Raw genomic sequence first — 23,134 nt, forward strand, 5'->3', positions numbered from 1 at the left:
AGGATCAATGCACCAGGTATTGTTGTTCAGGTTAAGCCACTGGTCCTTATGGGAACTTAGGCTTTACTTTCCCCAAAATTCATGATTCACCTGAAACAGATGTGCTAATGTTCATGAGAAATGCTTGTGTTGTTTTCTTATGGCCTTGTCACAACACTGGATAAAATATTTCTCTTAACCCCCAAATAATATTTAATTAAATATATATATATATGTCTGGTGTGTGTCTTTGGGTTAAGCTATTATCCCCCATATATAATAGAAGGAGCTAAGTTTGCCCAGGAGCTGTAACCCAGAGCAACCAATAAGTGACAATGCTTCCTGCTTATGAATTTCCATTTGTTACTGCTCCTGGATATCACATAACCCCCTTAAAGTAAAAAAAATATAAAGTTCTACAGACTAATAAAATTAGGTTTCAAACAATTGGATTCAGATATTACACAGGGTTTTCTTAACTTACTGTAGATGACATTTCATCAGTCATGAAAGACATTGATTATTAGTTTACCTAATGAAACAGACTTAAAGGGGAAGGAAACCTAGTCGGCGCAAACCCCCCACCCCCCCCTCCCATTTGTTACCCTCCCTCCTCCCCCCTGGCCTACCCGTCCCGCTGGGCAAATGCCCCTAACTTGTTACTTACCCTTCTGCGCAGGTCCAGTCCAGGGAGTTCACCGACGACATCTTCTTCCACGCGATCTTCTTCCTGCTGTGAACGGCGTTTTGGCACATGCGCAGTAGGATCATTTCGCCGGTACGGATCTACTGCGCATGCGCCAAAAGTCACGCACATGCGCAGTAGATCGTACCGGCAAAATGATCCTACTGCGCATGCGCCGTTCAAAGCAGGAAGAAGATCGCGTGGAAGAAGATGTCGTCGGTGAACTCCCTGGACTGGACCTGCGCAGAAGGGTAAGTAACAAGTTATGGGCATTTGCCCAGCGGGATGGGTAGGCCAGGGGGGGAGGGAGGGTGGGCAACAAACGGGAGGGGGGGTGGGGGGTTTGCGCCAACTAGGTTTCCTTCCCCTTTAAGGTGGCCACAGACGCACCAATAATATTGTACGATATACAGTGGGTAGGAGATGAGCCAACCAACATCTGCTTGGATATCAGTCACTTTGTCAATTGGGCTAGCTGGAACATTTTGATCAGGTGCCTTCAACATCTGCCACTGCTAGTGCTGAATCATCAGATACAGGTACAATTGTATTGTTTGTATCTGTATATCTGACGATTAAACTCTAACATGTTTGTATTGAAAACGAACAGTCTTAAAAGATCGTAATTGTTACATCTGTGGCCACCTTTGAGGGCATTGACATGTTGGCATTAACCAAATATTGCAGAATTAGAGATTGTGTGAGTTTGTAAAGTTTGAGTTCAAATAAAAAAATATGCAAATATATACACAAGCATGCAACTTGTGCTCACACTTGTGCACACATACATATATTTTTCAGGACATGGCTTTTTTTGTTACTTCTGTCTATGTACTTCCCTTCTGATACACCAGGAGAAATCCCCAAATTGAAACCAGTCATACACAAGCCATTTACCACAGCATCTGAATTCCCTTGGGCCAGAGAAGTCAGCTTTTGTATGATGTGTCCACAAATGTGTATGGCTGATTTGTAGTGCTGTATGATCAGATCACAGTAGGATTTTGAGGGAGGCCACTGCTGACAAATCAGGAGGAAAAAGTTGTTCACTAAGAAAACAAGGAGAGGCAATTTAGTCTGTGCTATTTTGCCCTATTTCAGTTGTCTCCATTTGAACACAAGAATAATTGATAATGACACTGTACTTTTTTTTCATGTATTTTTCTTTAAGAATTTCCCCCAGGATAACCAAAAAGTTCGCCTTTCAGTAAGTGGTTTTCTATGTGCTTTTGAGATACCTATTCCAGGATCTCCAACATCTGCCACAAGCCCCACGCAAACAGGTGAGTTGTGGTATTTTTTGTAAAATTATTTTCAAGAATATTTACCCCTAACCTTACCCTAGCTTGATTTCCTGGTTGGGATTTAGGTGTATCTGGGACTGCAAATTGCATTGTTTACACATCTCTAACTTGCTTTCAGACTGAGCCCCTCTTCCACTGCTCCAAAGCCCCCAATTGGGGCCAATATAAATCTGCCTACCAAATGTTTTTAGGTGATAGCCCTCAAGATGGGGCTCCATGCCCCCTTTGAGAGCTCAAAGCTTATGGAATCTGTGAAATCTACATCACACGTTTTTTTTTCTTCATCTTAATTATGTTTAACTCTGGCTTTACATGTGCAGATGACACCTGGAGGTGGTACACTAAGCCAGGTGTAGCCAATAGATATTGGGGCAATTAAAGATAAGAAGTTTTGTCACCCACGATTAATCTCTGTTACAGTGGGCAAAACATCCCTTCTTTCCTCTCCAGCCGCTAACATTGGAATTGCTGCTAGGAAAACCATATGACTGAAGTTTCCTACTTTGCATATGTTTGTCATCATGCTGTCCCCAAGATTAATCGTGGGCAATAAAATGTCCTGTTAGTGACGTAGGTTTGTTTTGCAAAATAGCATCAATGACTTTGTGTTTAAACAAGGGCTTGCAAGTGACAAATTCATTGAAATTGGGGTTTGTATTGCTTATACATAGTCCAAGTTTAATATCTACATTTGATAACAGATTTGCAACTCTGCAAAACCTGGCATGTTTTTCTGGAAGTGGAGAGAATGGGATTTTTTTTTAGTTAGTAGTATTGTGTAATTTATGTTAATAAATTGTCAGTGACCTTCCTAATTAGCTTTGATGAATCTAAAGAAATGCCTAGCCAAAGAGTTTTAGATCCTAATCCATATTAATTGCAATGTAATAGTAAGTAAACTACATGGATAATATTCTTTAATTTACAGAACCCAACACCGTGCCATCATCAAATGGGCCTCACAGTCTGTCAAATGGAGGACTGAATCGACCAACACTTATCCCCAATGGGCTGCCAAATACAGTAGTGCCATGTGGAACAGAAAAACATGTGGGGAATGGAGTTCTTAATGGTCATGTCTCCATGCATTCAGAAGGTCCTTTCATAGGGTATATTATTGCAATACACCGAAAGATGGTAAGAAGTTTGCTTTTTAATGGTTGCACTGATTCACGGAAAAACTATTTACCATCTAATGGAGGAAAATGTTATAAAACTTAATGGAAAATATATGTTCATTGCGAATAAGTTATCCTTTCCTTTGCACAATTTCAATGAAGTATTAGGGACCCTCTGGCAGTAGGGAAAAAACAAATTGAATAGTTATCCCCAGTGATCGGGTTTATGTAATAATTTAAAAAAGTGCAAAAAAAGTCAGCACCGCTCTTGCAACTTTAGATCTGTAGCTTGTTGACTTGGTCAACAACTTCCCTACTGTGGCTGGGAAAATGCCAAACATTAAATATTTCAGCAAGCACTTTTGTAGCAAAGAAGCTTTTTGCCAGTCAGTTAAACACTGGAGTTAGTGATCACTTTATTGCCTGATTTGAATCATTTTGCAAGCCCGTGCCTTACCCTAGGGAGGTAGCGATCAACATGGCTAGAAACCAAGACTAACATGACATGCACCATACCACATCTTTCAACAGTGCTTAGCTGATTGTATGGAATAACATTTATAAATCATATAAAAGCATTTAGGACCACTGTGTATTGGAATGCATTTATAGATGTATGGATATTTCACATTTATATTTTCATATATCTAATAAAATATATCCCGGGCCTATGAAATGTATGTGAAAATAGAAGTATGGACACTGTTATTTTTGTTTTAAATATAAACCCTGTCATGAGACCCAGCTAAATAACTTTTTTCTTCCTGTTGTTTTAGATGAGGACTGAGTTGTACTTTTTATCATTTCAAAAAAATCGCCCCAGCCTTTTTGGAATGCCTTTAATTGTTCCTTGCACTGTGCACACAAGAAAAAAAGACTTGTACGATGCTGTTTGGATTCAGGTTTCCAGGCTTGCAAGTCCACTTCCGCCACAGGAAGCAAGTAACCATGCACAAGACTGGTAAGTATCATAATGCTCTTACTAGCCCTCCCAACCCAGTCACATATATTTGTGGTGTTTGGCCAAATAGAGATAATATGGACACACCGATTTCAGTGCAAAGCTGATGATTTGAATCCGTACATTGTCAATTCCTATTTGTAGCCAGAATTCCCAATATCTGACTGAGAGTTCAAGTAGGCAAGAATGGTATACTTCAAATGTTACTTTCCGTATATATCTAATGGCATCCATCCATTAGGTGTGTATGTGTAGTGAGATAGTGGCATAGCATTGAGAGCCACATCACAACAGTAATCCACTACCAAGTTGCCTGGGAAGTAGGGATGCACCAAATCCAGGATTCGGTTCGGGATTCTGCCTTTTTCAGCAGGATTCTGATTCGGCTGAATCCTTCCGCCCAGCCGAACCGAATCCGAATCATAATTTGCATATGCAAATTAGGGGCGGGGAGGGAAAACACATTACTTTTTGTCAGAAAACAAGGAAGTAAAAAATGTTTTCCCCTTCCCACCCCTAATTTGCATATGCAAATTCCGGTTCGGTAATTGGCCGAATCTTTCACAAAGGATTCGGGTGTTCGGCAGAATCCAAAATAGTGGATTCGGTGCATCCCTACTGGGAAGTCAGTAGTTCCAGCCAAGGCCTTGTCCAGCAGTACACAGCACACTTGGCTCCTAATACCATACCAAAATACACAGTTGGCTTAGTACTCCATGGTCCTACAGCTCCTCCTTAAGCTTAGGGATCATGGAGCTCTAAGACATGTCTGTTGTTTGGAATGGTGTTAACAAGTTAAAAAAAAATGCCTGCGAAAAGTGTTTCAACCGGTATGTCTTTAAAATATAGCAAATACAGGTATTTTATGGAATGCTTGAAACTGGGGTTTTTCCGCATAAGAGATCTTTTCAAAATTGTGGTCGTTATTACTTAATTTTACTAAAAATGATTTAAACGATGGCATATTGCCACCGGTATGGATTTATGAAGCTTAGTTACCATCAAGTACAAGGTAATATTTACTATTACAAAGTAGAAAGAAATCATTTTTAAAAATTAGAATGACTTGTTTAAAATGGACTCTTTGGGAGATGGTCTTCCCATAATTTGAAGCTTTCTGGATAACTGGTTCCCAAATAACAGATCCCACACCTTTAGATCAATTCTAGGCTTTTCACTTAATTTCCATACTAGAGCTCTTGATCTAAACATGAAAAGTTGTCACTTGTCTGTTTGAAAACGAATAATTGAATCTATATGGCTGGGTTCACACGACATAGAATATATGTTTATACTAAATGAGCCAGATGCAATTTTAGTTGTCGCCTAAAAGCTATTTATTCTAAACCTGTTAGTATAAAGCATGTCATGCCAGCATTTGACAAGTTAGCTGACTGAAAATGATGGGATCAGTGTCCATCATGTGTCCGTGTTTTGTTATTGCTTTTTTTTATGAAGATAAAAGTTTGACTTCAAAAAACCTTTTTCTCCCCTCCATACCCAGTGATGATAGCATGGGCTATCAGTATCCTTTCACTCTGCGAGTGGTTCAGAAAGATGGTAATTCCTGTGCTTCTTGCCCTTGGTACAGGTAAATATTACGTTTACCATATTAATGACTGACTGAATGATAGATTTGTGTTCACATATTACATTTCCCTATTGCTCTACTGTAAAAAGACACAGAATGATGCTCAGTGCTTTGTGGCCTTTATATTTCTTTTTTTTGGCGGGAGGGGGATTTTGAGAAGGATGAGAACATGCTTTTTTTTTTTTGTGCGTGGCCTTCTTTGCCTTTTGTATCAGAATTTAGTGTTTTGTGTATGTGTGTGTGTATATATATATATATATATATATATATATATATATATATATATATATATATATATATATATACACACACACATACACGAAACACTAAATTCTGATATGTGTGTGTGTGTGTATATATATATATATATATATATATATATATATAAATGTATATGTGTATATATATATATATATATATATATATATATATACATACACCTATATATATATATAATATCAAAACAGGGGGGTTGTGGGAGCACTCTAAAGGCTTTAAAGTATATATATATATAAGTATAATAAATGCTATTGCATATGTACCCAAAACAGGGGTTATTTTGTTACAAAGTTATGATCATAAAATTGATAAGCCACCATACCACGTCAAGTTAAACCCCGAATGGCGGTCCCTAACTTGTTTTATTTATTTTTTATGTGCATTCTAGCATTACCTGTAATCAATGTCCATTGAACGCTGTTTTTTCACTGAGGGCTAAATCCTCCCCAGCCAGCAATCAGGCTTTTAAAGGAGAGATATTCCCAAAACAAACGCCCAATTTTAAAAGCATAGGATCACCACTAGTTTAAAGGGGGGGTATGGGGTGCTACAACCACTGAAGCTATGCCACAGCTTCCATAAAGGTATATATACACCTTTATTTATATATATATATATATATATATATATATATATATATATATATATATATATATATATATATATATATATATATATATATATATATATATATATATATATATATATATATATATATATAAATACCTATATACAGCTTGATAGATTATGTTGGTGCTATAGTTAGCAATACTGTAGTCTGCAACAGTATAATTTTTATCATTAGTAATGATACAGTAAACTCTAGGAGATTCCTCATAGTAACAGCAAAAATTTTTTTAAAAACATTCGTTTGTATACAACGAAAAATAAACACCAAGACAAATTAAACTTTAAAATAGCAAAGCCTTTATTAAGAAACAACTTACCAAATCTCTACTTCCTGTCCTCTTCCAAAAAGGCGACAGGGCGACCATTGTTGTATACGAACAAATTTTTTTAAAAAAAATTTTTTTGTTGATTTTACCGTTCCTATAAACAGGGCAATCAGAATGGAAGAAATGAAATCTATTAGGACTAAAAACAGAATTTTTCCTTTGTAAATGGTGACATTACCTAACATCCAAAGGAATTACTCAAGCACCACATTATACACATGCACTCCAGAAATATTTGGAGGTACAGTTGTGGAACTGTATTGCTTTGTTTATGTTGTAGCTTTGTCTTCAGATACTGCATTTTCCAATTCATTTTAATTTAGGTTCTGCAGGGGATGTAAAATTGATTGTTCTGAGGACCGTGCTTATATTGGCAATGCATACATTGCTGTGGATTGGGACCCAACTGCCCTTCATCTTCGTTACCAAACATCACAAGAACGGGTAAATAGTTTTACTGTTTTAGTGCAGATAGTTATATTGTGAGGCTAACAAAACACAAGACAAGCTTCAAAGTTGTGTAAAGTAATTTCTAAACTGATCTCTACCCACTTGCTTTGGTGCAGATTGTTGAAGAGCATGAGAGTGTTGAACAGAGTCGTCGAGCACAAGCTGAGCCTATAAACCTTGATAGCTGTCTCCGAGCTTTCACTAGTGAGGAGGAACTTGGAGAAGATGAAATGTATTATTGCTCCAAGTGTAAAACCCACTGTTTAGCCACCAAAAAACTTGACCTTTGGAGACTTCCACCAATCTTGGTAAATGAGTTTGTGAATTTGTTGTTGTTACACTGGTACTTGAAAGTTGGCGAACCCTTTTTGGAATTTAAATTATTTTCAGAAATATTAGTAAAAACACTAAAATTAGATAATGAAATCCCACTTAAACAGACTCAAAATCATTTAATGCTTGTTACAGATTTGTTTGTGTCAAAAGTATGTGAACCTCATACAGTTAATTTGAAGGGGAATTTACAGTCAGGTATTTCAATAAATGCGGTTATAGCCAGCCTTCACTGTCCAAGTCTGATCTTAACAACACAGATGGCCCCAAAAATTTTGTTGTACGGGGCCCCATGATTTCTAATGGCGGCCCTGATGGCAGAACTAAAAGAACCCGAAGGCTAACATCTAAGTAAAATAAAGCCTCCCTTGCATAGTCAAATGGCAGTGTTAAAGAGTCTACAATTTGGAGAACACTGGATAACAATGGTGTGCATGGCAGGGTTGCAAGGAGTATCTTCTATCCAAAAGTTCATTGCTGTCTGTCTTCAGGTTGTTAAAGACCAAAGGATATGTAAGAAAGCTATTGGAAGAATGAATGTTCTATTGACAAACTAGGCCATTATGTTGGCGAAAGATTAACACTGCATTCCAGCATAAGAATCTTATTCCATGTGTGAATAATCAAATACAAATATCTCATTTACACAGAAACCATGTTTGTAGAAATACAAAATTCCCATTAGGATATAACACTGTTAAATCCATGTTTGTGCCCCAGAGAAGCTACAGTTAGGTCCCACAAAAATTAAGGATGTGTAGAAAAGCAGAGCTCACCCTCGTCTAGTGTAGCGTCTCCCTGTCGGCTGCTGCTCTCATGGGAATCCGGCAACTTGAATCTGGAACTTGTTGCACTCTATATAAGCCGCAATTCGGCGCTGACCAAACCATCCAACGGAGTCACTATTGTTGTATTAGCAAAATGGCTTTTATTTGAACACACTATCTGATATACATTGGCAGTGGGTGAGTAGTTAAACTAACGCGTTTTGTGCCAACAATACCGGCACTTCCTCAGACTCTGAGCTACAATATTAGGAGTGGCAAAATCTATAGTTTGGTACATTCAGAGAAAGAAAGCACTGGTGGACTCAGCAAAAAGACCTGGACGTCCAGGGAAGACAACAGTGGTGGATGATCGAAGAATCATTTCCATGGTAGGTGTATCGATATTCAAGTCTACCATAAAGAGAAGACTGCATGAAAGTAAATACAAAGGGTGCCATGCAAGGTGCAAGCCACTCATAAGCATCAAGAATTGAAAGTCTAGATTGGACTTTGCTAAAAAAAAAAAAAAAAAACATCTAAAAAAGCCAGCATAGTTCTGGAAAAACATTCTTTGGACAGATGAAATAAAGATTAACCTCTACCAGAATGATGGCAAGAAAAAAGTATGGAGAAGGTGTGGAACAGCTTATGATACAAAGCATACATCTGTAAAACGGCGGAGGCGTGTGATGGCTTGGGGGCATGCATGGCTGCCAGTGGCACTGGGACACTAGTGTTTATCTATGATGTGACACAGGACAGAAGCAGCCAAATGAATTCTGAGGTGTTCAGAGACACTGTCTGCTCAAATACAGCAAAATGCTGTCAAATTGATTGGGAGGCGTTTCATAATACAGATGGACAATGACCCAAAACATACAGCCTAAGCAACCCAGAGAAGTGGAATATTTTTGAATGGCCAAGTCAGTCACCTGATCTGAACCCAATTGAGCATACATTTCACTTGTTGAAGACTAAACTTTAGACAGAAAGGCCCACAAACAAACCACAACTGAAAGCCGCTGCAGTAAAGGCCTGGCAGAGCATTAAAAAGGAGGAAAACCAGAATCTGGTGATGTCCATGAGTTCAAGACTTCAGACTGTCATTGCCAGCAAAGGGTTTTCAACCAAGTATTAGAAATAAACATTTTATTTTCAGTTTTTTAATTTGTCCAATTACTTTTGAGCCACTGAAATTAAGGGATTGTGTTAAATAAAGGCTTTAGTTCCTCACATTTTTATGCAATCTTTTTGTTCAACGCACTGAATTAAAGCTACAGTTCAACTGCATCTGAGTTGTTTCATTTAAAATTAATTGTGGTAATGTATAAAAGTAGAAAAGCCAAAAGTAGAAAAAGAAGTCTGCCCAAATATTTATGGACCTAACTGGTTTTTTTAGGACAGTTTAACTGTTCATTTCAGATCTTAATTTCTAAACAGCTCTTTTTCCCTCTGGACACTTGCTTATGTGATTATGCGTGCAATTCCAATACAGACATAATGAGATACAGAAGCAAAACAATTTTGGGGTCTTTATTTTGGCATCTATTATAGTATAAATTATTCAGTGACTAATAAGATATTAGCAAAAACATTATAGAACATTGGGAGCCTTATCCTGGCAGACCTTCAGCTGTGGCCCTGTTGAAATACATTATAATTTCTCTGTTTATTTTCACTTGGCAAAGATCAGAGCAAGCAATGATGAGGACATGTTTCTTTGCTTTCCATACCATTTTTAAAACATAATTAACCTCCTGACTGATTTTTTTTTCTATTATGGCAATCTTAAAGAGAGAAACGTGTTGCTCTGCTCAACCTAAAGGGGTTAGGCCAGACAGAGTGTATTCTCAGATAAAAATTAATTGTCCTGAATGCAGTGATGCAACTAGAGGGGGGCGGGCCCTGGCACGGGACGCACTGCCGGGCCCCCCGCCCCCCCTCCGTACACCCGGAAACGGCAGGGAATTGTGGCGCGTGAGCTGCCGGGGGGGCCCTACCCCAATCGCACCCCCTGCTCCCCCGGTAGTTACGCCACTGCCTGAATGCCAAGTGGTGCCATGCTTTTTGTTATCTCTGCAAAAGGGATGTCTGTGCTACGACACTATAAAACTCAAATGGATATGGATACACTATCTTTATTTAAAATGCCCAAACCAAGGTGAGTACTAATAGCACCTCCAATGTAGAGGGGTTTTGTATCCATGCTAAATAGTTAAAAAGTATTTGTCCACAGACAACAATGGTATTTCCATTAGTTTCAATGAGATTTCAATGAGATTACAAAATCACAATTGTTTTAATAAACTTGGGGAATAAAGGGTTTATTTACATCCCCCACTGACTTCTTTCGGATCTTAAAAGGCTGCAGAATTTTTCATTCAGATGTTCACATCTTTATTTTCATTCCCGAACATTCAAACATTCAAGCTTGAGAAACTTGAACTAGTATAGATTGAGATCTAATTTTTCATCTCTGATAAAATCACCTACTAGTTTGTCACATATTTCCACCTGGTTTTAAAGTTAGAGCTTGTTAAATATCCCACTTCATGTACAGGCAGATTTTGACCCAACAATTCTCTTCTTTTTTTTTTCTTTTAAATCTCAGATAATCCACTTGAAAAGATTCCAGTTTGTAAATGGTCGCTGGATAAAGTCTCAGAAGATAGTAAAATTTCCTCGAGAGAGCTTTGATCCGAGTGCCTTTTTGGTTCCTAAAGGACCAACGCCGAACCAGAAAAAGCAAATGGTGCTTCAAACTGAGGATCAGCCAGAGACACGTTTGCCCCAGGTGGAAGGGAAGAAGGAGCCTGCAAACCCTATCCTTTCTGGAGATTCAGATGCACCTTGCCGAAATCAGCCTGTCCTCAACTCTTCAATGGGGAACAATCTAAAAGGTTAGTGTTCCGATAGTTCCCTTGTAGCTAGGGTTGCCACCTGGCCGGTAAAAATGATGGTTGATCCCAATGTTATTAATAGGGAAAAAAATTAATATATATGAAGGCTGGTATTTTTTTCCAGAAAAGGTGGCTACCCTACTTGTAGCATGCAAATATATGTACACCTACAGATTTTTATAGCATTGTAAGTAAAATGTTTGCTTCTGTGATCTTTGTTCTTTTCAAGGTACCCCCAGATTTGTTGCAGTGTGATACTATTCTTTCCATAAGCACTGTTGCTCACATGCCACCGCATAAGGTTACATATTTCTGCATACCAATTTATAGAAAATGATTGTGCATTATAGGGGTGCACTATATAGACCTCTCTATACTGGTAGATGTTTGTGAGGAACTGGAGAATATCATGGCCAAGTATTAACTTGTATTAACTTAGTATTAGATGGTTCATCACATTTATTTATTGAAATGTAATTGCCGCTTGATTTGTTTAGCCATCTTGCTAGCTTAAAGGAATTGTTCACTATAAAAATAAAAACTGGGTAAATAGATAGGCTGTGCAAAATGTTTCTAATATAGTTAAGTTAGGCAAAAATGTAATGTATAAAGGCTGGAGTGACTGGATGTCTAACATAATAGCCAGAATACTACTTCCTGCTTTTCAGCTCTTTTGGTTTCCACTGATTGGTTACCAGGCAGTGACCAGTGGGGGGCATATGGGCCATAGCTGTTGCTTTTGAATCTGAGCTGAATGCTGAGGATCAATTGCAAACTCACTGAACAGATATGTACCATGTGGCCCCCCTTAAAGTCGCTGACTAACTAAGAGAGCTGAAAATCAGGAAGTAGTGTTCTGTTGTGTGGCACACCAGCCTTTATACTTACATTTTTGGCTAACAAACTATATTAGAAACATTTTTTATTTTGCACAGCCTTTCTATTTACCCAGTTATTTTTAAATTATCGCCCCTAAACACCATTGGCACCATTGACAGGGTATCTAGGGGTGAATTGTATAACATTGTGTATCTTTGACAAAGGCTGAGTTGCAGCTGAAAGGTTAGTTTCCTAATAAAACATTTATACTCCTGCGAGTGTGGCTGCTTCATTGGAGGATTATATATATATATATATATATATATATATATATATATATATATATATATATATATTCAAATTCTGCGAAGAACCAGCACTCCCATATGTAAAAAGTAGTTTTTTTTATTTCTGTTGCATTCCAACGTTTCGGTCCCTATTGGGACCTTTCTCAATAGGGACCGAAACGTTGGAATGCAACAGAAATAAAAAAAAAAAAAAACTACTTTTTACATATGGGAGTGCTGGTTCTTCGCAGAATTTGAATATATATATTTTAACCGTGCACCCCAGCAGAAGAAAACTCCATTGGAGTGCATCAGAGTGCGGATACTCATTGGAACCAATATACACACACACACACACACACACACACACACACACACACACACACACACACACACACACACACACACACACACACACACACACACACACACACACACACACACACACACACACACACACACACACACACACACACACACACACACACACACACACACACACACACACACACACACACACACACACACACACACACACACACACACACACACACACACACACACACACCCCCCCCCCCCAGTGGAGGGGCTGAAACTTTGATAATAAACTACTTCTGTATCACATAACAAGACCTGTGGGTGTGGTTTAATTTTGGCAGTATATATACGATGGAGTATTACCAGCACCCAGGCAGGCAAAGGTTTTTTCTGTGTGCACCAAACAGGACTATTTGGAAATATATATATATATAGATATATAAATATATACAGTGGTGTGAAAAACTATTTGCCCCCTTCCTGATTTTCTTATTCTTTTGCATGTTTGTCACACAAAATGTTTCTGATCATCAAACACATTTAACTATTAGTCAAAGATAACACAAGTAAACACAAAATGCAGTTTTTAAATGAGGGTTTTTATTATTTAGGGAGAAAAGGGAGAAAAGAAATCCAAACCTGTGTGAAAAAGTAATTGCCCCCTGAACCTAATAACTGGTTGGGCCACCCTTAGCAGCAATAACTGCAATCAAGCGTTTGCGATAACTTGCAACGAGTCTTTTACAGCGCTCTGGAGGAATTTTGGCCCACTCATCTTTGCAGAATTGTTGTAATTCAGCTTTATTTGAGGGTTTTCTAGCATGAACCGCCTTTTTAAGGTCATGCCACAACATCTCAATAGGATTCAGGTCAGGACTTTGACTAGGCCACTCCAAAGTCTTCATTTTGTTTTTCTTCAGCCATTCAGAGGTAGATTTGTTGGTGTGTTTTGGGTCATTGTCCTGCTGCAGCACCCAAGATCGCTTCAGCTTGAGTTGACGAACAGATGGCCGGACATTCTCCTTCAGGATTTTTTGGTAGACAGTAGAATTCATGGTTCCATCTATCACAGCAAGTCTTCCAGGTCCTGAAGCAGCAAAACAACCCCAGACCATCACACTACCAGCACCATATTTTACTGTTGGTATGATGTTCTTTTTCTGAAATGCTGTGTTACTTTTACGCCAGATGTAACGGGACGCGCACCTTCCAAAAAGTTCAACTTTTGCCTCGTCGGTCCACAAGGTATTTTCCCAAAAGTCTTGGCAATCATTGAGATGTTTTTTTAGCAAAATTGAGACGAGCCTTAATGTTCTTTTTGCTTAAAAGTGGTTTGTGCCTTGGAAATCTGCCATGCAGGCCGTTTTTGCCCAGTCTCTTTCTTATGGTGGAGTCGTGAACACTGACCTTAATTGAGGCAAGTGAGGCCTGCAGTTCTTTAGATGTTGTCCTGGGGTCTTTTGTGGCCTCTCGGATGAGTTGTCTCTGCGCTCTTGGGGTAATTTTGGTCGGCCGGGCACTCCTGGGAAGGTTCACCACTGTTCCATGTTTTTGCCATTTGTGGATAATGGCTCTCACTGTGGTTCGCTGGAGTCCCAAAGCTTTAGAAATGGCTTTATAACCTTTGAAATTGAACTCAGGTGTGATAAACCACAGTTAAGTTATTTTTTAACAAGGGGGGCAATCACTTTTTCACACAGGCCCATGTAGATTTGGAGTTTTTTTTCTCCCTTAATAACGTAAACCTTCATTTAAAAACTGCATTTTGTGTTCAATTATGTTATCTTTGACTAATAGTTAACGGTTTTTGATGAGCAGAAACATTAAGTGTGACAAACATGCAAAAGAATAAGAAATCAGGAAGGGGGCAAATAGTTTTTCACACCACTGTATATATATATATATATATATATATATATATATATATATATATATATATATATATATATATATATATATATATATAGATATAGATATATATATATATATATATAATTTGTTAGTTACATATATGTATAGTACATGCATATTTTTAATTAAACTGTCATTTACTTCTATTTTATATTTTTTATAAAACACTTTATCCAAAATTTTCAAGTCAGACTTCATTTACACTAACAAATAGTTTTGTTTAGTTGCAGCATCACCATCTCAAGGAAGGAAAGTGAATATAAACTGCACAAGCAAAAATAATAGCCCAAACCATAGCCCCAGAAACTTAGGAAGGGGTAAAGGTCGTCTTCGTTTGCCTCAGATTGGAGTAAAAAAACTTTCAAGTAGTAAAGAAAATCTGGATCAAAACAAAGAAAATGGCACTGATAATGAAACAAGAGAAAGTTCAGATATAGTAGACTCCAATAAGGTGCTTTGCAGAAGTCAAGGGGAAACCTCGACTGTTCAGGATGCAGAGGTGGTCTTAACCAATGGGCTGAATTATGATCAAAACACGTGCAGCAATGGGCAGCTGGAAAACCACACAGGGGAAGAAGAGGGCAGCACTGATGACCAAAGAGATGACATCAGCTGTCAACCTATTTACAACCTTTATGCAATTTCGGTAAGCAGGGTTATTGCCCAACATTTGAAATACGTATTTGAAAAATTCCGTTTAAATTGCTTAAAATTAAAACTATTTGGAAGGTTAAACCCGCCTTTAACCATTAGACCCTGTGGGCCATAAAAAAAAAAAACGGTAAGACTGTTGTTGGTCGATTTGAAAAGGCATGATAAAATACTCACAGCACTCAATACTAAACAGGACAATCTGTTCAAACGTTCTTTTTGACTCTTCAATGATTATGAATCAAATATAGCTCAAAAATCTTTCCCTGACATGGACAATCAAATATAACTAAATGTGTCTCTTAGTGACGGATCTATAACTGCACAGTTTCACTAGTTACTATTCGGATAGTGGGGGAAAAAAAGAGAATAAGAAAAATAAGCTATTCATTTGATGTGTTTGCATCTCTGGAGTCTTTGGTAATGCCAATCCGATGTCCTCTATTTTTTTTTTCTAGTGCCATTCAGGAATATTGGGTGGAGGTCATTATGTCACTTATGCCAAAAATCCAAATGCGAAATGGTACTGCTACAATGACAGCAGCTGCAAGGTAAGACATGTGCCCTCATGTTTTACCAGTATTTTATATGCTACTTTTTCTATAAATTACACATTATTATATCTTGTATTTTCTGTTGAAATAAAAGGGCAACTGTAGTAATCTGGGTCCTATCATTCTGCCCCACTTTGGGACAGTATCTGTCACAGTGCTGACACTTGTTCTTATAAACAATTGCTGACATTTTAGGCATGTGGTATATCAGTTAATGCTTTTAAATTTGTGCTTGAAGCTTGCCCAAAGTGATAGTATCATAAGAAATGACATAGGAAAGCTAATCTTAACCTTATATTTAACTGATATGTTATTTGTGAATCACCATTGAATATTTGATGCTTCTCAAACCTCATGTTATTCATTAGAAATCACAGTGTCAAAACACTTGTATATGTGATTATTACCCACTATTATCTGCAACCATGCACATATGCTTGGGTGTCATACTTCCTCCAGCTTTTTCCAAGTCAAATATAAGGATTGCAGTGTATTTGTATGTGGGTATTAAGCCTTAGATGTGGTTGATTAGTTTGGGGTAAATAAAGCCACTAAAAACTTTTTCTGCCTATCACTGACAACTAGATCAGTTGAAATGTCCTGCCGTTTAGCGAATTGTAGCGGTGGGTCCTCCTCTCAGTTTCTGTTCAGTGCTTTCTTCTTCGTTTGCAGGAATTGCACCCTGATGAAATTGACACAGACTCTGCATACATCCTTTTCTATGAACAGCAAGGGGTGGACTATGCACAATTTCTGCCAAAGATCGATGGGAAAAAGATGGCAGACACTAGCAGCATGGATGAAGATTTTGAATCCGACTACAAAAAATATTGCGTGCTGCAATAAATTGACTGCTCTTCCAATACCGCAGTAGGGTATCAAGAGGAAAAACTACTGGAACTGAAGAGAACATGGTTTATTGGTCATTAATTGACCAACAATAGCACTGCATGTTGACCGTGTTGAAAATACAAACCTGTTTGATGGAATGCTAAATTCTTTTAAATGTTCCTCTGTTTTTTTTTCCGTTATCTTGGGATTTGCTTTCTGCCAAATGACTGTTTTTAATTTATATTAATACTACAGTTTCATCTGTCATTGCTGCCTCTTTCCAGCAGTCTATCATATTGGCACATTATTACATATACTGCTTTTTTTTACATTTTTTATCACTGTGCCAAGACTAGACCTTAATACCAACTCGTTGTTGGTAGTATAATCTGAATGGCTTCTGATACTTTGCCTTCAGAAATCCTGCATGTTGTTCATTGGGTTTATGCACTTTAAAAATGGCATACACGGTATTGAATGCAATAAGTGCATAATATCAATAAACTGCTAAAGAGGTACCTAGGAAATAATTCCATTTGTTTCAACGAACCTGATTAGCATACAAAACAGAGGGACAATTAAAACAATTTACAAAAAGATTAGTTTTCTATGCTAGTTCTGTTATTTTGTTTAATTTATTTTAATGCCTAAGCACAAACTGAAAAAATAGTGAGGGTGGAAGGGTTTTATTGTGAATGTTATTGGAGCATCTGTTCTTCTATGGGCTTTTTAGCCTTTACAAAAGTGATGCTCGAGTGCTAAAAATTGCCATAACACCTTCACTGCCCCTTTGAACTGTGCCATGCCATTGCTGTATGGTATAGATTCAGTGATTGTGTTAAATACTCTATTAAATGTTAATCCACAGCAAAAATATTGCGTCTTAATATTATACCACCAGGGAAGAATATGTAGTAATGTATTTATTCGATTGCTCTCCGTTGATCTTGCATCTCATTTCCTCTGACATTTAAAAAAAAAAGATTTTATTTATTTTACCAAATGGAAATTTATAAATATGTTAAGTAAGAGCACTCAAAGAGCCGGTTAAGAGGGAAAACTGAAAATTCCCCCATCAATTCGGAAAAGAACTAGAGCACAATGAAGTTGAAGCCAGTTGAAAATCCCACATCAAATTTGTAACTGAAATAGTTAATAGTTTGTGGCTAGTTGCCATAATATGATGTTTATTGCCCGGTATGTTGGCAGTGTCCACTTACAGAAATGCGGTTCCATGGTGTTTGCTACTTCATGTAATTGATGTAATGTAGACCTCCACTTGGAAACTCCATGCATGGCATGCTGCTAGGTCTTGGCATCCTTTGTCATGACCTTCATAGGTGTTTTATAATCCAGGTGACTCAGTGTTGATTCTTAATGCCAGGCCGTGATTGGACCACTTCTCCTGCAGCCTAGGAAGGTTACTGACATGGGTGCTAGGACCAAATCCCAACACAAAGGAGGTTGATGCGGTACTGTGTGTTCTGCACTGAAGTGAGGATTAAGACACCATACAAACTTCTTCAAAATGGCCAGTTGTTTTTTTTTCCTCAGGAAGGCTATATGATCAAAGCAGGTTAGAATTATTTTAGCAATTTCTAAAAGTATGATTGTATTCATTTCTAGGCTTCACTGGTATATGGTAGGCCAACATGAGGGACATTTAGTCTAAATCATCCATTGCTATAGAAACACTCTTATTGTGTTTATGCAGCCACTCTGTAAATACAGGTATGGGATCTATTATCTGGAATGTCTGAGGTTTTACAATTTTTTCTAGTTTTTTCCTATAATTTGGAGCACCGTGCTACTAAACATATGGAAATAATCTGGAAAATCCCAGGATTGAATTAACAAGGTACTGCCTAATTATTACAGATTAAAAGCAAATGTGTAAAGCATGAAGAATGGCTTGTTTAAATGGCAATGTTGAATTGTCACACTTTCTTGATAATAAATCCCGTAGCTGTACTAACCTGACCCACATATCTAAATTGAAACTACCTGAAAGGAGTAAGTGACTGTTGGGAGACTAGTACTCCTTTATTTACAGCCTGTGATACTAAAGCTGGCCATAGATGCAAAGAGAAAGTCATATGAATCTTTGCTTCTTACTATTTTCCGACCATGTGTGGATTGTTCCGACATTTTTTCGTGCCATGGTGATAAGACTGGTTAAAAGATTTCTGTCGGCTAATGATATCTCTGCATGCATTGCCTATCTGACAATATCAGCGGGTGACTGTCACTACTATTTGTCGAATATAACTTTAGTACTATTGCTGTCTGTGAATTAATGGCCAGAGCCATTAATTCTGATTTGTTCTTTTCATTACTTTATTTAATCTGAATGGGGTAGTGGTAGGTCGGAAGATTGCAAGGAACGATCATTCGTCAGACATGAGGATATATCTGCACATCTATGGCCAGCATAACATATGTCTTTGTGTCAAAAATCTGCCACAGTGTTTAACTATAGATATCCGGCACTGCGCTTGCCTAGTTGAGTTCCTAGCTACTTGTACTGTCACATGACTGCAGCCTTGGCTTCTGTCTGTGTTATTCTATGCACGAGAAGAGAAGCTGATTCTCTTCACCATGTCTACACAGGCCAACTCCATGCGTGTCAGTTTAGAAACATGGCCGAGGGGAGCCCATAGTCTTCTCTTGGGTAGAGAAGCCAAGGCTGCACTGTGTGTGGCATTAGCCTTACTGGTGCATTTATTTTGCTGTGCATTGCTGACACCACCTTCCTAGTAGCCCTATCTTTGCCACCTTTATTTCTGTATAGACTGATTTGAAGGTCTCCTGCTTGGGTTTGTCCTTCTCTTAACGAAATGTAAGGTCAGCATGTTGTCAAAAATGCTTTCCAGTGAAGGGCCCTCTTGATGCCACCGAACAGTGTCATTTTCTTCTTTTTTTTTTTTTATTTAATAAACCTTTGCTCACTTGTTTGCACTGAAAATGTACCTTATTAGATTTAGCCAGATCAGTTTAACTCATGACAGCCAAAAATAACTGTGCATTCTTCTATGTATTGTATTGCAATACCTTTGTTTTTGGACTAGGCAATAAGCACAATATTTGAATTCTAGAATTCTCTTTGAATATACTCGGCTTACTTCTCCACGCTGAGATTTAAGCACAACAGCCATACGTGAGGTTACTTCTAGTAAGGTAAGAGGCATCTGTCTGCCTGCCGCCTTCCTCTGTAGCATTCAGAACTGGTAACGCAATCCTACAAATGGGAAATATTTTGAGAAAGGGAGAAATGAGTGACGTTTCATTGTGATTTTTTGAAATGTTCCTGTGTTTGCACAGAGTTATTAAAAACTTCCCTGTAATTTTGGGATCTGCAACCCGAGGCTCTCCGGTTGCTACTAACTACAGTTCCCAGCAGCCACCCATGGAAAGCACCCACTGCAGATTGTGGTCTTCCCATATTTTGCACTGGTACTGAACAATCTTCTATTATACTACTAATCTCCATGATGTATTATGTTCTGTTTACAAATACCATCCCTAATATTTCCATACCCAAATAAACCACAGTCCTGTGCCAGAGTACTCATCTTGTAGTACTAATGTATAAGACATCTTGTCCCTGAATTATATGACTACTACTAATGATTTCAGTAACTATGTCAATCTTTAGATAAAAGCAGTATATATTTTACTTTAGACTATATAAGGCCATACATGGTTTGTTTTCCTTTTAATGTATCAACAACACACACAATATTTCGTTTTTAAAGGGGATCATTCACCTTTATGTTAACTTTAAATATGTTATTCATAACTTTTCAACTGATATATTTTTTTATGTCATTTTTTAAATTATTTGCCACCTCTTTATATATATCAAATGGGGCTCACTGACCACAGCAAAGCTATGGCTCAGGTAAGATTTGATTTAATTGTTATTAAAACAATTATGACTTATCTTTTTCTATTCAGGCCCTATGCATCTTGCATTCTTTCTAGTCTGCCTAGTTGCTAGGGTAAATAGGACTCTAGCAACCAGATAGCTACTGGAATTCAAAACTGGACAGCTGCTAAAAAACTGAAAACACAAATTAAAATGAAGACCAATTTCACATTGTCCCAGAATATCACTGTCTATATCATACTAGAAGTTAATTTAAAGGTGAACAATCATTTTTAGAATTTTGTGATTTTGAAGTTGTGAGAAGGAGAGCACAATACAGCAATGTACACCCATCTAGCCTTTAACAACTGGCTCCCTATCTAAACTAATATATATGTATGATGGTTTTAACTAATAAAGACCTGCCCAGAGACCGTTGCCATCTCAATACTTCTTTTCCAGTGTTATCATTGATCTTTACTAGATGGTGTCAGGGATTTTGACAAAACGAACTCGCTAGTCTCTTCAATATTATTTTCCCTTTGAATGTTCAAAAACTAAAACTTAAAACAAAAAATAGGGACAGGAATCTAGATCCTTATTACCGTGCTTCAATTCCTTACGAACAAACTCTGTCGGAAGAATGGCCATTGTCAAGTGAATCATTTTATTTAAGTTGGTAGCACCTTTATATTTTTTAATTCTCTATGTCTCTTTTATTTGGTTGTAATTATTGTTTTTCTTAAATTATATGACCTGATGAATTAGCAGGATGTTTATTAAATTTACAGTTAACTGTTCACTTTGTAAATTCTTGTATAAAATATATTGACATTGCACTGACTTTAGAAAGATTTTTATGTACATACATGCTCTGTAAATACAGTAGTGTTGATGTTATTGAAATATGATATGTAAAAAAAAAACAAAGTATTGGTAATTGTACATGGAGTGACCCAGTTTATCTGTAACTATTATTCCAAATGATTAAAAGCTTTGGATGCAGATGTTAATCTTGTAGACTGTGTGAAGTTTTTCTCTCGTCGCTTTCATAACAGAATGATGGGAACATCTCTAGTGTTTAAATAATATAAACATCTGTCCCTACCGTATATACTCGAGTATAAGCCGACCTGAGTATAAGCCGAGGTACCTAATTTTACCTACGAAAACTGGGAAAACTTATTGACTCTAGTATAAGCCAAGACACAACTACAGCCCTGTCTCCCAGCAGCGCACATTCTGCCAAAGCAACCCCCCAGCGATCAACCGGACTTCTTTGCAAAGCTGATGGTGACAGAGAATTACCAAACGGATTACTGTGTCCCACTGTCCCACTACCATGTGCAGAGGGTGCTGTTTGATATTGCCATCACTGTTAATCTTTTGTATAACCAACAGAGGGCGCTGTGTGATATTGCAGTCACTGTTAATCTTTCATATAACCAACAGAGGGCACTGTGTGATATTGCAGTCACTGTTATTCTTCCATATAACCAACAGATGGCGCTGTGTGATATTGCAGTCACTGTTATTCTTTCATATAACCATCAGAGGGCGCTGTGTGATATTGCAGTCACTGTTAATCTTTCATATAACCAACAGAAGGCACTGTGTGATATTGCAGTCACTGTTATTCTTCCATATAACCAACAGATGGCGCTGTGTGATATTGCAGTCACTGTTATTCTTTCATATAACCAACAGAGGGTGCTGTGTGATATTGCAGTCACTGTTATTCTTTCATATAACCAACAGAGGGTCGCACTGTTATTCTTTCATATAACCAACAGAGGGTGCTGTGTGATATTGCAGTCCCTGTTATTCTTTAATATAACCAACAGAGGGCGCACTGTTATTCTTTCATACAACCAACAGATGGCGCTGTGTGATATTGCAGTCACTGTTAATCTTTCATATAACCAACAGAGGGCGCACTGTTATTCTTTCATATAACCAACAGAGGGAATTGTGGGATATTGCAGTCTCTCCCCAAGTGAACTGTTGGTATAGGAATGATTAAAAGTGACTGCAATCTCAGCTACTCTGGTCGTGTACTGCTGACCCGAGTATAAGCCGAGGTAGACTTTTTCAGCACATTTTGGATGCTGAAAAACTCACTGGGGTATAAGTTTAATGGCACACCTGATATTTTCTCCATTGCCATATATAGTTAATGCTTTGTGGTCTAGCAGGTTGGCACATACAGGAGTGAGTGCACATATTGTGGACATTTTTGATTTTATAGTTCATTTTACTTAAATTCTCCATCATCCGATGCAAGCCTTGAAAGGGAACTATCATGCTTTTGTTTTACAAACCATTTAGTTCATTAAGTCCCTAAATGCTTCATACTGAACACAGAATAGGATTGAAATCAATAGATCACAGCACATACATCTCCGTTAAAGGAGAATTAAAGCTTAAAGGGATCCTGTCATCAGAAAACGTTTTTTTTAAAAAATGCATCTGTTAATAGTGCTACTCCAGCAGAATTCTGCACTGAAATCCATTTCTCAAAATTGAAGTTTATCAGAGCACAAGTCACATGACTTGGGGCAGCTGGGAAATT

At 37.7% G+C, this 23,134-nt stretch overlaps 1 protein-coding gene across 3 annotated transcripts in view; it reads left to right on the forward strand.

The window, feature by feature from the left end:
- The window catches only part of usp32.L (ubiquitin specific peptidase 32 L homeolog), a 112,183-nt gene extending 90,608 nt beyond the window's left edge, over window positions 1-21,575 (forward strand). For all 3 annotated transcript variants that reach the window (XM_041582229.1, XM_018246844.2, XM_018246845.2), the window contains exons 25-34: window positions 1,836-1,947; window positions 2,897-3,105; window positions 3,863-4,047; window positions 5,552-5,638; window positions 7,197-7,317; window positions 7,440-7,631; window positions 11,035-11,323; window positions 14,883-15,304; window positions 15,768-15,860; window positions 16,536-21,575. In XM_041582229.1, coding sequence (XP_041438163.1) covers window positions 1,836-1,947; window positions 2,897-3,105; window positions 3,863-4,047; window positions 5,552-5,638; window positions 7,197-7,317; window positions 7,440-7,631; window positions 11,035-11,323; window positions 14,883-15,304; window positions 15,768-15,860; window positions 16,536-16,709 — 1,884 coding nt within the window. In that variant the 3' untranslated portion in view covers window positions 16,710-21,575. The remainder of the gene's footprint in view (window positions 1-1,835; window positions 1,948-2,896; window positions 3,106-3,862; window positions 4,048-5,551; window positions 5,639-7,196; window positions 7,318-7,439; window positions 7,632-11,034; window positions 11,324-14,882; window positions 15,305-15,767; window positions 15,861-16,535) is intronic.
- The last annotated feature ends 1,559 nt before the right edge of the window (window positions 21,576-23,134 follow it).

This window comes from Xenopus laevis, chromosome 2L (genome assembly GCF_017654675.1).
Source record: "Xenopus laevis strain J_2021 chromosome 2L, Xenopus_laevis_v10.1, whole genome shotgun sequence".
NCBI classification, from domain to species: Eukaryota; Metazoa; Chordata; class Amphibia; order Anura; family Pipidae; genus Xenopus; species Xenopus laevis.